Genomic DNA, 13,380 nt, shown 5'->3' on the forward strand with positions numbered 1-13,380 from the left:
ATATGTGCCAATAAAATAATTACACAATATTGTTTATCCATATATTATTAGATCATTAAAAATTCCAGGATATACTTCCAATGATATGTCATTTGTTATTGTTTAAAATGATTAAAATATTTTTGTAATATACGTATTTCTGTCAGTGGCACACTTTTAATACTATCGATTCTTTAAGTTTAAGAAGGGTATTTCATAAAGGTTAAACTAAACACAAGTTATAATCTTCGCATTCATAGATTATAAGTTTATATTTTGTTTAACCTTAATGGATAAGAAGTTCATTGGTTTCATTTTTATCACCATATTTAAGTCTACAAACACTTCCAAAATAGCTAGCCGTAGGTAAATTATAAATTGCTGTCTATTGATTCTTTGATGTACCTATTGCGATAAGCCCCGTACACATTATTAAATTGTTAATATTTGAATAGAAAACTGTTTATTATCTTTGCGCTCCACCTACTTGTTTGCTTGAAAATCCATTATAAAAATAATGTAAGTGTTTTTGGTAAACTAGGGAATAGGTATGTCAAACTGACAACTGATAGTGGATTTGAAGTAATAATATGTACTAGAACTCAGTGTGATTGACCAAGTGAACACAACCAATACTCTCAGCAACCAACATTTATCTTCTTTGAACTTCAGATTGATGTGCTTCTAAAGTAGCCTGAATTACAGTCACTTTAATCATTAACAACAATAACCTGATTTTAAATCACTTCTGCCATTCGACAAACTGAGTTAATTGTCAAGAAGCGTGGGGGTGGGAGAAGTCAACTAGGTAGGTTCTCTCAGTATTTCAGTATTGAATCGTTTGAAATGGCTTTTGTTTGGTGACCACATCTGAATAGCCAGGTACATCTCCACCTTCCCCTCACCCATCTCCTTCCTCATCCAACTCCACTCAATCTCAACATACCCCAATTGGGTATACCATAGCCTCATTGGATGCAGATGGTTGGGAGAAGTTTGTACTCTTGTGCGGCGTTCATATTAAAAAAAATGGCTTTAGCCATATTCGGTGACCAGATCTGCTGAATAGTCAGGTACTTCCCCACCTTCCTCTCCCCATCTCCTTCCCCATCCCACTCTCTCCAGCCTCACAACATACCCCAACTGGGGTAGCGATGGCACAATCGATGATTTACTCGATAATATTTCGATATCATGGACAAATCGATTTTAACAAAAACCATCACACAGTCCGAGACAGTCGTTTTGAAACGTTATCGAACAAGGAATTGATTCTGTCAAAAATCATCACACAGTCCGAGACACTCATTTTGAAACGTTATCGAACAAGGAATTGATTTTGTCAATAAACATCATACAGTCCGAGACAGTTGTTTTTAAACGTTATCGAACAAGGAATTGATTCTGTCAAAAACCATCACACAGTCCGAGACAGTTGTTTTGAAACGTCATCGAACAAGGAATCGATTCTGTCAAAAATCATCACACAGACCGAGACAATCATTTTGAAAATCATTCGACACCATAGCCATCACGTCATTGGTCAGAATTAATCGAGATCAAAGCAGTCACTTCATTGGTCAGAAATCATCGATACAAAAATCAGTCACGCCATTGGCCAGAGTTCACTCGAAAATATAAATCGATTCCCAACTCTGAGAAACGTCAAAAATATCTCAGATTGCTTGAAAAACGAGATATTATTCCTGTGGTACATTGTGTTGCGTACTACCTAATATGATTTGATATCCACTGGGAACTGGGATTACACAATTATTCTTTGCTAATTGTCAAATGTTTCATTAGAATATTATCTACCAACCGAAGTAGCTACGAGTATGTGTACAATTCAATCATATTTTGGGTTGGGATTTACAACGCCCGTGCATTTAGTGTGTGTAAAAAATGGCATTCTGACTTATAATATATTGGGAAGGTTGTTAATAAACATAAATGGATCATTTTTACAGTGCCGTTTTTGTGAAAAATCACCTCAAGGACGCTCCATAAAGAATCTTAAGGTTGAATATATTTTAAGGTTATGAATGTATATTTTGTGAAAGACAATAGGCCCGATATATAAATATTATATTCGGTATTGTTTTAATGTCCGTGGGGATGAAATATTTTCATTATTTCTTCTATTGAAGAATGACTTCACAGGATAATGAGAAATTCCAGTAGGAATATTCAAGTGTATAGTGTTTCCTTATAATTGTAAGTAGGGACGAAACATATTCGTATTATAATTTATTCAGTTTAAATGTAGATATTATAATTTTAACATCATATGAAACGCATTAAAATTCGTAGTCATTCACATCATTATAATAATATTACAATAAATACGTTGCTATCTGCTAGCAAACAATCAACATCATTGTCAGTATGAAAACACTTGTTTAACCCATTTTTTGCAAATGCTCCCCCCCCCCCACACCACCCTGTAAAAAATCTGCCTTTGTCCGCAGCTACTGCTCCCGCTGAACTCCGAGCAATTAAATCGATTAATCATTCGATTCTTTTGAGGTTTCAATCAAAATATTTCGATCCTGCCCATCACTAAATTGGGGATGCCATAGTCCTACTGGCTTCAGGTATTTGGAGCTGTTGTGCGGTGTGAATGCACACCTAACAAATCTGGGTTTGGAGCAGAAGTTGGAACTAGACGAGCATGGTGCAATGGGTTTTTAGTCGGCATCTGGAGCAATGAAAATTTTGACAAAGTTCCGTTACAAAAAATATATGTATTTGACAGCCTCTTCCCTCTTTCATTGCTATTCTGTTGTATTCTAGAATATTCTGAAGTAACCAGCAGACATCATATTTTTATCATCGAACTCATATCACACTTTCCCCATCCTATTTTTACAAACTGAAACCAAACCACATCCACTTTAATATTATTATTATTATCTTTCTGGAAACAGTATTGTGTTCCCAGTAAATATATTTTTGTAATCCGGCAGGCATATTAGACAAAACAGTTTTAACTTGGTTTTAAAAAGAAATTTTATGACCTAAATGAAGTAACAATCAGAATGTTTCTTTGGAGAGGTAGGTAGAGAGACCAATGACCAAAACCTCTGTCTTTTTGATTCTTCTGTTATTTCTGTTATTAACTCTTGACATGACCATAATCAAGTATTTGAATCACATTGATAGAAATGTTTCCTGATCATAAAATGACTCCAGTTTCAGCATAAGCTGCGTCTTTCCGCCTTACCATAAATAGAGCAACTTTTGCTCCCTGTTGTAAATCGCAATAGAATACTCATGTATAACAATTAATTAATCACGATAATATGTGTAATAATGTACAATTTTACCTTATCTGTGCTCGACAATAATTGTCATTTAATTTGACATGACAGATCATAAAAACTCAACAGATTTTCTCTAATTGCAGGCATCTATGGATCTACCTCCCGACAAGGCGAAACTGCTGCGTTCCTATGACAACGAAAAAAAGTGGGAGATCATCTGCGACCAGGACATGGTGCAGGCCAAGGACTCTCCGGCTCACTACCTGAACAAGCTTAAGACCTACCTGGACCCCAAGGCTTCTAGGAGTCACCGAGTAAGTTACTTCGCTGGCACCATCTTTGATGTTCGAATAGAAACTTGTAAAAGGATTAAAGTATTTTAGGGATAATGTAGAGCAGGCCTCGGCAAACGGATTGCTAATAATGGATTTTATATTTTCAAATCTTAAAACAAAGAAGAAAAAAAGTTACATGCTAACGGCAGCATTTTGTGGTTTCTAAGGGTTCTAGTTTAAAAAAAATCTAAATTTTCTTTTACTTTCTAAATTATTAAAATCAACATCATTTATGGGATATTTCTAAGTTGATAGCCGTCATTTGAACTTTTGGTCAAAATGTTAGAAAAATTGTCCCTAAAAATTGCGAATTACATACTTTAAGTTTCTCTTTTTTTTAAATTAAAAAGCTAATGTGGGCTACAGCGGTCACTTCTTGATAGGTACCTCAAAATTCAAACCATATAAAGGATATTGTTTGATGATGCATAAATAATGCACAAGATTCAATGTGGGTGTGCTAGCTGTATTGTAATTTCTATTTTGCCCTTTGAAAAAAGTCACGAGGCCCTCAATAAATCTTAGATCGATACGGTTTACAATTTACATAAATTTAATATAGGTTTATTTCATAGACATCCAAATTATTAGACTGCTAAATAGGGTAACAAAATATTACATTTTGGAAACAAGCCCAAACTTTTGTTTAGCCATTTTGGATTTGCAGTTAAGTTTTTTACACAGCAAGCAATTTGCACACCATTGTAAAAATGACTACTAATTCATAATCAGATTTTATTTTTGAGGACCGAATTATTGAGAAGTAAAAGGGGAACGGTCACGTCGCCTACTGTGCTATGTGCAAATTGCTTTGTTCCTCTTTCCCTGATTGGCTGGTCTATTAATTTGAATATATATGGTTTATTACTATCATGATATTGTGCATTTCATTATCTAATTGTGCTCATATTTTCTATAATATGTATGTTTAAGAAACCTAAGCCATCTTTGGTTATAATGAATAATGACCTTGCTACATACATTTTATGATACATCTTAATTTTGTCCATGTTTTCAAAATAAAATTTAACAATTTCTGCCATATCAGAAGTTTGTTAAAAATGTGTGTTTAATATTATTTGTCTTTTCTCCAATTTCTTTGCTTTCGCCAATAAATTGCAGATGCTCCTGGCTCTTTGGCAGGTAACTAACTTAGTAATATTTACATGTTTTTGTGTGAAGTGTTTGTAGAACTTTGCCTTATAATGATTCATTGAATTCGAAAATAAATCATTCATTTTATTGTTTTTATTTTTAAAATGTATTTAACATTATGACTTGAAAACTTTATAATAATTTTTATCACTAATAATAATAATTGTTGACACTTTTTATTTCATTTCCGTTGTCTAATTCCTATCGTTATAAAATTCTTGAATCATGTGAATATGTTAAATAACAATATGATAGTATTATTTTTAATGTTGGTTAGCTACAATAACATAGAAATAGCCAGTTCTGTACAACAAATTCATTGTTGTCTTGTTAGTAAAAAAATTGATGAAGCCATCTCAACTACTATGTGCACAAAGATTTATAAGGCCATCTCAACTACTACGTATACAAAGATTTATGAGGCCATCTCAACTACTACGTATACAAAAGATTTATGAGGCCATCTCAACTATACTATACAATGTATACAGAATTTGTTATTTTTGATTAGGGGCTCTTTTTATGGTCATTGAAGCATATTTCTGTAAAAAGATACCTTGTAATTTTATAAATATTTTAAAATATTTATTACACCTTACTATTGAAATAGGGAATAAAATGTTTTTTACTACCAGTCAACTTTTTATTCATGGTACGTTATCAATGAACAGGGTTTTCCAATAAGAGGTGTTATTTTGATATTCAATCGTAAAAGATCAATGGTTTCGTTGCTTGTGTGGCACGTAGCGCCGTCTTGTTGAAAGTAAACGTTGTCCAGATCAATACCATCCAATTCCGGCCATAAAAAATCATTAACCATCTCTCGATAGCGATCCATTCACCGTAACTATTGCTCCAGCCTCATTTTAGAAAAAGTAAGATCCAATGACTCCGCCGGACCATAAACCGCACCAAACATCACACATTGAGGATAGAGAGGCTTTTCAACAATAACTCTTGGGTTTTCCGAGCCCCAGATGCGACAATTTTGCTTGTTGACGAAGCCACCGATGTGGAAATGGGCTTCATCACTCAAGATGATTTGCATTTGATTCACTCAAGTGAATTTTAATAATTTCAGTGCGTTATTGAAGCGTGTATCGTTCCATTTTTATTAATGGCGTAGTTTCTACTTGTCAAATGTAAAAAAATGACAGCTTCAAAAGTAACATCTACCGAAATAGCAGGCTATTCAAAATAACACCTCTTATTGGAAAACCCGTTATTACGCACTGATACACATTATTGTGCGTGTGAGAGCTTTATGGGCGAGAAAGAGCGCAGTGTGAATGAAGCATAATCAAATACTGTAAAATAGTTGTAATACCTCCAACTTCTCACATTTTCCATACATTCTGATGGCAGTATGCTACACTAGCGCCTCCCAGCGGCATGAGTTATGGGGCTTAGTTTTATTTCATACATTTTAATGGATTTTGTCCATGATCTTGCCATGCTACACTAGCACCTCCGCGGCCAGAGTTGCCAGCTAATACAAGCAAGTACTGCTAATATTTTACTGAAGTTAGAAGTATTATTAATATTCTGGGGTATTTGACGTTATCTAGCAAAAGTATCGACTACACAGTACCGTGACCAAGAAAATTGACATGTTGTAAGTAGGTACTAGTTTTTTAAAATTCGGAAGTAACCGTAGATAATTTACCCCTTTTGATTTTAAGTAGAACATTCCCACCCCCTGTTGGTTAAATTCCTCTTCTCTTTAATGTTTGTTTGTTGTCTCTGCTTCTGCTTTTCATGTCATCACATTTTGTGCCATTTTAGAAAAGAAAAATGGTCGGGGAATCCACGTCCACGCAAGTTTTAAGAGATTTGGAAATATCTCTTCGTACAAATCATATTGAGTGAGTAACCAACCAACCTTGTACGTTCACATCATTTTACGTCTGTATTTCGCTTGCTTTATGTCTAGTTGCCTATTTTTTTATAATGTGTTATATTTTTTTTTAAAATAATATTTTGATTAATTATTTGTCTTATTTATCACAATAGTGCTTGATAATATTTATCATAGTGTTGTTTACCCAATGTTTAACATCTAATTAGATTTATATAATTTTTCAGTTACAATTACTACCCAAAATCAATTTGAACTTTTTGATAAAATCATGATTTAAATTGAAATACTTCCTAACATAATTAAAGTGCGAAGTCAACATTAATTAATTAATAAAATTTATTCAAATTTAAAGTTCATACTTAACTTCTGGAAAACCAATCGTGCGCCAATGACAAGAATTTTTTTGCGCCGACAAACCGTTCATTTGCTGCTGGCATTGGAATTTCGCCCTAGCTGGAATCTTTTGATTTGCCATTTAAACCTGTATGCCATGAGAAAGTGCATACATTTTTTTTAACAGAATCGTTTTCACTTGAAACACTTTAGAGTTCATTTAAGATTCCATTATTGATTTACCTCAAAAAGGGTCTGGTGTTCCACAGGTTAAAGCTTTTTATATTATTATTATTTTTGCTTTTTATGGAAGTTACCACTGAGAAATCCTAATTCAACATTAACACCTAGGGTGGTATTTTACCACCCCTGAGTAAATATAAACAGTTGAGTAACTACTTGTCAAGTAACTTTAATCATAGGATTAACGAGACTGTAAAACCAGACAAATTGACGGTTGCTTTACTCAGTGGCCGTGAAACAGATAACATATGTTATTCAAGTTGTGCTAATCGGCAGTTTACTCAGAGGTGGTGGAATACCTCCAAAAAACGTAAGATCTTGACTGATAGTTTTATTTAACCTTTGAAGATGGGTGCGAGAGTTCCTGGATGAGAACAACCAAGGACTGGACGTGCTGATCGACTACCTGAGCTTTCGACTGAGCATGATGAGGCACGAGCAGAGGATAGAGGAGTCCAGAACAGCATCCAACGATGGGATCTCGCAAAGTAACTACATGCAATATCCTGTATTCATTTTCACACAGACAATCCATAGATAAATAATTATGAGAAGTGGCGGCTAGTACTAAGGAGCAATGGAACAACGCACTCCTTGAATTTTGATCAATCTAAAAATGATAATTAACAACCACCAAAAATCAAAGCAAATGATAGTAATAAACTTAATACCATAAAAATATTAAATTAAATTCACTCGGTTCCAATTTACGTTCTTTGTATCATGTGTCATAAGTCACGTGGTGCGAGCGGATTCAATATCCCTCATTGAGAAATGTCACCTGGTAACATCATTAACGATATTATTGAAATTTCTCCGAAACACGAACAGTGCTTATCGGCGAGGCAGCTTCAAAATTGCTAGTATTCTTTACCTAAAAATATTTGTAGCCCACCAGCTATATTTGTGAGTACAAGCATACACTGGTTATTAGAGTAATACTCTAATAGCTCTGGTGCAAGTATCGTCTTTTCTCTTAAGGCGATGCCATACGTAGTAATGCAAAATCATGTGTTTTTGGTTTGTAAATTTGGTCACCTAGAAATGTTTCAGATGCTTTAATTAAATACTGCGAGTATAGTACATCTTGACCTTTGAAATAATCGAGTATTTTTTACATAAGTCCTTTTATAAGCCCAGAAAAAAATAGTGTATAGGCTTATGAAAACTGCTTTAAAGTTCAAAATCTTCTACTTACGAACCCCTTTTCGGTTATGATTTTATTGTATAATGTGGCAAATTAAATTATTTATAAAATGATCGGAAAAAAATTAAATATTTATGCCTGAACATCCACAAAATAAAATAAAAGGCACTTTTTGGCCATGTTTTTTTCTTGCATAAATCAAAACAGGCGGATGGTGTTATGCGGGAATTTAAACCTTATTGCCATCTACGTAAGGGTTGTTATTGATAGCGGCTCAATTTAAAATATTACACGACGTGGTGCATCGCCTTAAACAACGCATGTAACAGAAACATAGACAAAGCTCTCAGCGGCAGAACCATGCATTTGACGATTTCATGACAAAACAAAAAAAAACTTGACCTAACCTAACCTATTCTTTTATCATGTTTTGTTTTATCCGGTTACCATATGTCTGATGCTCTGTAAAACTTTTCTCTTAGAGACTTGTTTTGGGCAGATTCAACAGCATTAAAAGTTATATTTTAAAGCTTGTGAAACAACTATTTCAACTCTGTAAATCATAGCGTCATTCAGGCAAAAGTTCGTTGCAATTAAATGTATTTATATTATGTATATTGCAGGGCTTACCTAACTGTGAGTCGCGACGCCCCGGGGCGCCGCGGGATCATCCCAGGGGCGTCGTGAGGCAATCTTTATAGCGAGAATATCGTTCCATCAGCACTGCAGCGTTAAGGGTTTTATTACCGTTTGCGACATCATACTTGTGTGAGACAGGTTTCTCTGCAGTTGCAGTAATTAAGAATAAGTACAGATCAAAAATAAATTTAGAGGTAGAGACGAGAGTGGCGATTTCGAAACTTCAACCTCGTTTTGAGAAACTATGCTCAGAAAAGCAAGCACATCCTTCTCATTAATACCAAAGAAAAAAATTGCTTTTTTATCTTTTTTGTTTGCTTCCATTTTTGTGTTTATGTTGTGTTCTTTATTTTCTAATAAAAAATTTAGATACCATTTGGAGTTTTTCTGACAAATTGTTATTAGGTAACGTACCCATACTACGTGACCCGTTCAGGGGTGGGGGGGCTTCAAAATACTACGCTTGGTACAAATGAGCGGCGGGGGCTTAGATTTTTAGTCACCGGGGTGGGGGGGGCGTCGCAAAAATATGGCAAATTCCCAAGGGCGTCACAGTTGAAAAAAGTTTGGGAAGCCCTGGTATATTGAATAATTTTGAGATAGCGAAGTTTGAATACATAACGAAAATAAAATCTTATTTGTATAGGTAGTTTTCAAACTTATCGATTATTAAAATTTTAAAAGGTGCATTGTAACAACTTTAAAAACATACTCTATTATCCGATTTTACCTTCATGTCCTTTTTCAATAAAAATTTTAAATTGCGGTATCTCGAAACTGTGTTTTGGGGTTGGTGATTTTTGCCTCAACGGGGACAATAGAGCTTTTTTTATTCCTCAGCATCTTTTAGATCTGTTAACCGAAGAATTGATGAGTTAAGGTTTAACTTTATCATGTGGCGTCACATATGTGATCTAATGGGGACTTTCTCTGTATGCAGATGTCACATATGTGATCCATGAACTTTTACTAATACAGTGTTCCAAAACATGCTGTGTGATGGGACAGATTGCATTGAAAAAGTCAGGGTTGCAAAAGACAGCGTTGTAAACAGAGACAGCCCGTGACTGAAATTACCAGCGGTGCATTTCACTTTTAAAATGTACCTAGTGTGTAATTTAATGAATGGGGGTACCTACTGTAATTCATTCTATCTACTAAGTTATACAGGGTGTCCGGGGTGAAAGTGCAGTAACTTCGGGAGGCGATTCTACATGATGGCAGAAGTAAAAAAGATAAATAACTTTTTTTTCTCTTTTTTACTTCTACCATCATGTAGAATCACCTCCCGAAGTTACTGCACTTTCACCCCGGACACCCTGTATTTGTAAAATAATTGATTAAATAATATTGCTACATCAGCCTTCCCAAAATCATCACGCGAGTAAAGGATACGGAAATTATCGTTGAAAATATCGCTACCTCAGAGCAACAGTGAGATATCTCTGAAAAAATATTTCTTTTGAGTACGCTTTGTTCCATCTAAAATCATGATTTTCTACATGGTGCATCACAGTATTATTGCTTTAAAAAAATTATGCCTGTATTACAATTGAAATCTCAGTGTTAAAGTTTCTGGTTACTCATAGCAACACTGAGATTTTGCTGTTGATCAAATAGTATCTAAGAAAAGTATTTTTTAAGATATCCCACTGTTGCTTTCAGGTAGCGATATAGGGAAATCGTTTAAATTCACCATGCACGGGTAACCTAACCTAACATTGTACATTAGTATTTCTAAGCGAATACATTCCAGACGCTTAGGATTACGCATAGTCAAAGTGGTGCAAAATTCACTCGCCGTCAATCCACTTCGTTAATGCACGGAATGAGTTTTATATCTGCACTGAATAAAAAATGGCTAATTTTAATAATAATTGTTAATTATTTGTAGGTAACGTGCCGGCAATGGACTCTGTGACGGCAGTCCCGGCCCGCAACTGTTCCCGCCCCCCGCTGTTGGTGGCGGGGGTGGTGACGGGCACGGAAGGCAGTCCACACACTGTCCGGCGACGCTCAAAGCACGCCGCTCGCCTAAACATGGGCGCCAGTACTGACGACATTCACGTCTGCATCATGTGTATGCGTGCTATCATGAACAATAAGGTACTTACTTCAATATACAGCTTCAAACTTTCTTTATTTTAGCCTGATCTATGCGGCTGTATCGAAATGTTCCGCGTGGTGGGATAGATTGCGTTGAAAAGGTTGATTACAAGTTTGCATTGGTGTTTTTTGGCCACCTCGCGAGGAATGTCGTGAGGGTATTATGCTGGATGTATATTCTCTGTTTATTGCTGCAATCCAACTTAAATTTAACTAATCGTTGACAGGCTAAGAATTGGCGGTTATTTGAAGTAGCAAATAATGTTAATTTTATAGCTGTTTCAATGGCAATGTTTAAGGAGACAGGGGTTCAAAAACTAGGCCTTACATGAGTCCTTTGGTTTCATAGACCCAGTACACAAGTAGCTACTCAAAAGAAAATGATCACTGACACAAATCACTAAGCAGTCCGCGATGAGTCAGAACCTTTGTAATTGAATGGGACACTGCAGACGGTGCTACTTCTCACTAACCAGTCATTAACGCGTTAGTAACCAGTAGAAAGCTACTCAACCTGTCCACTTGCTTTTTGCTTGAGTCACCTGGTTTCTCGCCTGATTGAATAAATATATCTATGTTTCTTGTGTTTATTATCATTTCCTAATTATTTAGTTTAATAATAACGATTGGTTTCAACGATTCTCCCATTTCTGTGAAAAATATATTTCCACACTTGTTCGGATGAGGATTGGACATTGTTCTGTTCCTTCTCACCTTTTTAAAATTCACATGCTTGACTCCTCCGATTATACATTCTGTGGACTAGAAGTGGGAACTTTAGATCACATATTTTTTGGTTGTCGCTCACTAAACAATTATTCTCTCTTCTATAAATCTAAAATATCCTCCCCTCTATTCAACATATCATCTCTTCTAAGTCTGAACTCGACTGCAATCTTTGATTTAATTTTGAAATTTGCCAATTTAAACAAAATTAATATATAAATTCACCTTCCCTCTCATAATTTGAAATGATGGCTTAGAACATCCTTGACAGGTGAAAGTCAGAAAAATTAAAAAAAAAACCTATACCCTATCACATAGACTACTTATTTATAATTAATAACATAATCATTTTAAGATAGCGAAATTTGAATATATAATGAAAATAAAATCTTATTTGTATAGGTACTGTAATATTAAAATGTTTCACGATCATAGGTACTGTAATATTAAAATGTTTCACGATCATAGGTACTGTAATATTAAAATGTTTCACGATCAAAAATAGATTTGTGTAACTATGTGTTCCATATTTAAAACAATTCTTAATACATGATATAACCAAGAATCAAAGGTATAAAGAAGGGCGAGTAAATGCGCTAATCTTGCATGGTCGGCCTGCCGTACACGGCAACAAGAAGCGCGTGAACGCGCTTATAGCACAGAACTGGTTAGTAAATAGTGACTTACAACTAAGACTTATTTGGTGCGGGAAGTTAATAGTAGAAGTTGGTGACGCCCAAGACATGACACAATCAATTCAATCAAATATGGGTCACGTCAAGAGTCAGAATAACAGAAAAGTATGTATGGGATGATATATGAATGTATGAATGTGAATGAAGCAAAGAGTGTGTCCTGAGACAGAGTTGTATGGTGGTCTCTCCTCTTTGCCTACACCTGTGGGAAATGCCGTTAGTTTAACCCTATCCTTATAAAGTAACACTTAAATGAACATCTGTTCTAGTACGGCTTCAACATGGTGATCCAGCACCGAGAGGCCATCAACAGCATTGCCCTGAGCCTGGTGCACCACTCGCTGCGCACCAAGGCCCTGGTGCTGGAGCTATTGGCCGCCATCTGCCTGGTCAAGGGCGGCCACCACATCATCCTGGCTGCCTTCGACAACTTCAAGCTGGTGGCTGAGGAACGACACCGCTTCCACACGCTCATGGAGTACTTTATGAACTATGATAACTTTCATATTGAGTTTATGGTGAGTGATAGTAGTTTGTGCCTTAAACAAACAGGCGAGTTTCATGTAAAAAATGAAGTTTGAAAGATCTTTCTATATACGCTTATATTATCATTTTTTTTTAAATGCAAAAATCGCACAGTCCCAACTGGAGCCAGTGGGACTGTGACATTCCCAATTGGGGTATCCTGTGAGACTGAAGGCAGTGGGAGGAGAAGAAGACGGGAGAGAAAGGTGGAGAAGCACCTATTATTAGCACAGTTATTTCATGCAACATTTCGATCCTGAATGTTAATAATAGCGATTCACCATACTGAGAATATCTACCGCTATGTCCAATACATCTACTATTATGTTGTCCACTGCTGCAAATGGCCTCCCTAAGCGTTTTCCACTCT

General features: G+C 35.6%; 1 protein-coding gene across 2 annotated transcripts in view; it reads left to right on the forward strand.

The window, feature by feature from the left end:
* The window catches only part of Frl (formin-like protein), a 40,528-nt gene that overhangs the window by 12,757 nt on the left and 14,391 nt on the right, over positions 1 to 13,380 (forward strand). For both annotated transcript variants that reach the window (XM_089636639.1, XM_089636638.1), the window contains exons 2-6: positions 3,389 to 3,559; positions 6,521 to 6,600; positions 7,521 to 7,660; positions 10,853 to 11,064; positions 12,755 to 13,003. In XM_089636639.1, coding sequence (XP_089492765.1) covers positions 3,389 to 3,559; positions 6,521 to 6,600; positions 7,521 to 7,660; positions 10,853 to 11,064; positions 12,755 to 13,003 — 852 coding nt within the window. The remainder of the gene's footprint in view (positions 1 to 3,388; positions 3,560 to 6,520; positions 6,601 to 7,520; positions 7,661 to 10,852; positions 11,065 to 12,754; positions 13,004 to 13,380) is intronic.

The sequence above is a fragment of the Hesperophylax consimilis genome, chromosome 10 (assembly GCF_061612785.1).
Source record: "Hesperophylax consimilis isolate HC1 chromosome 10, BYU_Hcon_1.0, whole genome shotgun sequence".
Classification (NCBI taxonomy): domain Eukaryota; kingdom Metazoa; phylum Arthropoda; class Insecta; order Trichoptera; family Limnephilidae; genus Hesperophylax; species Hesperophylax consimilis.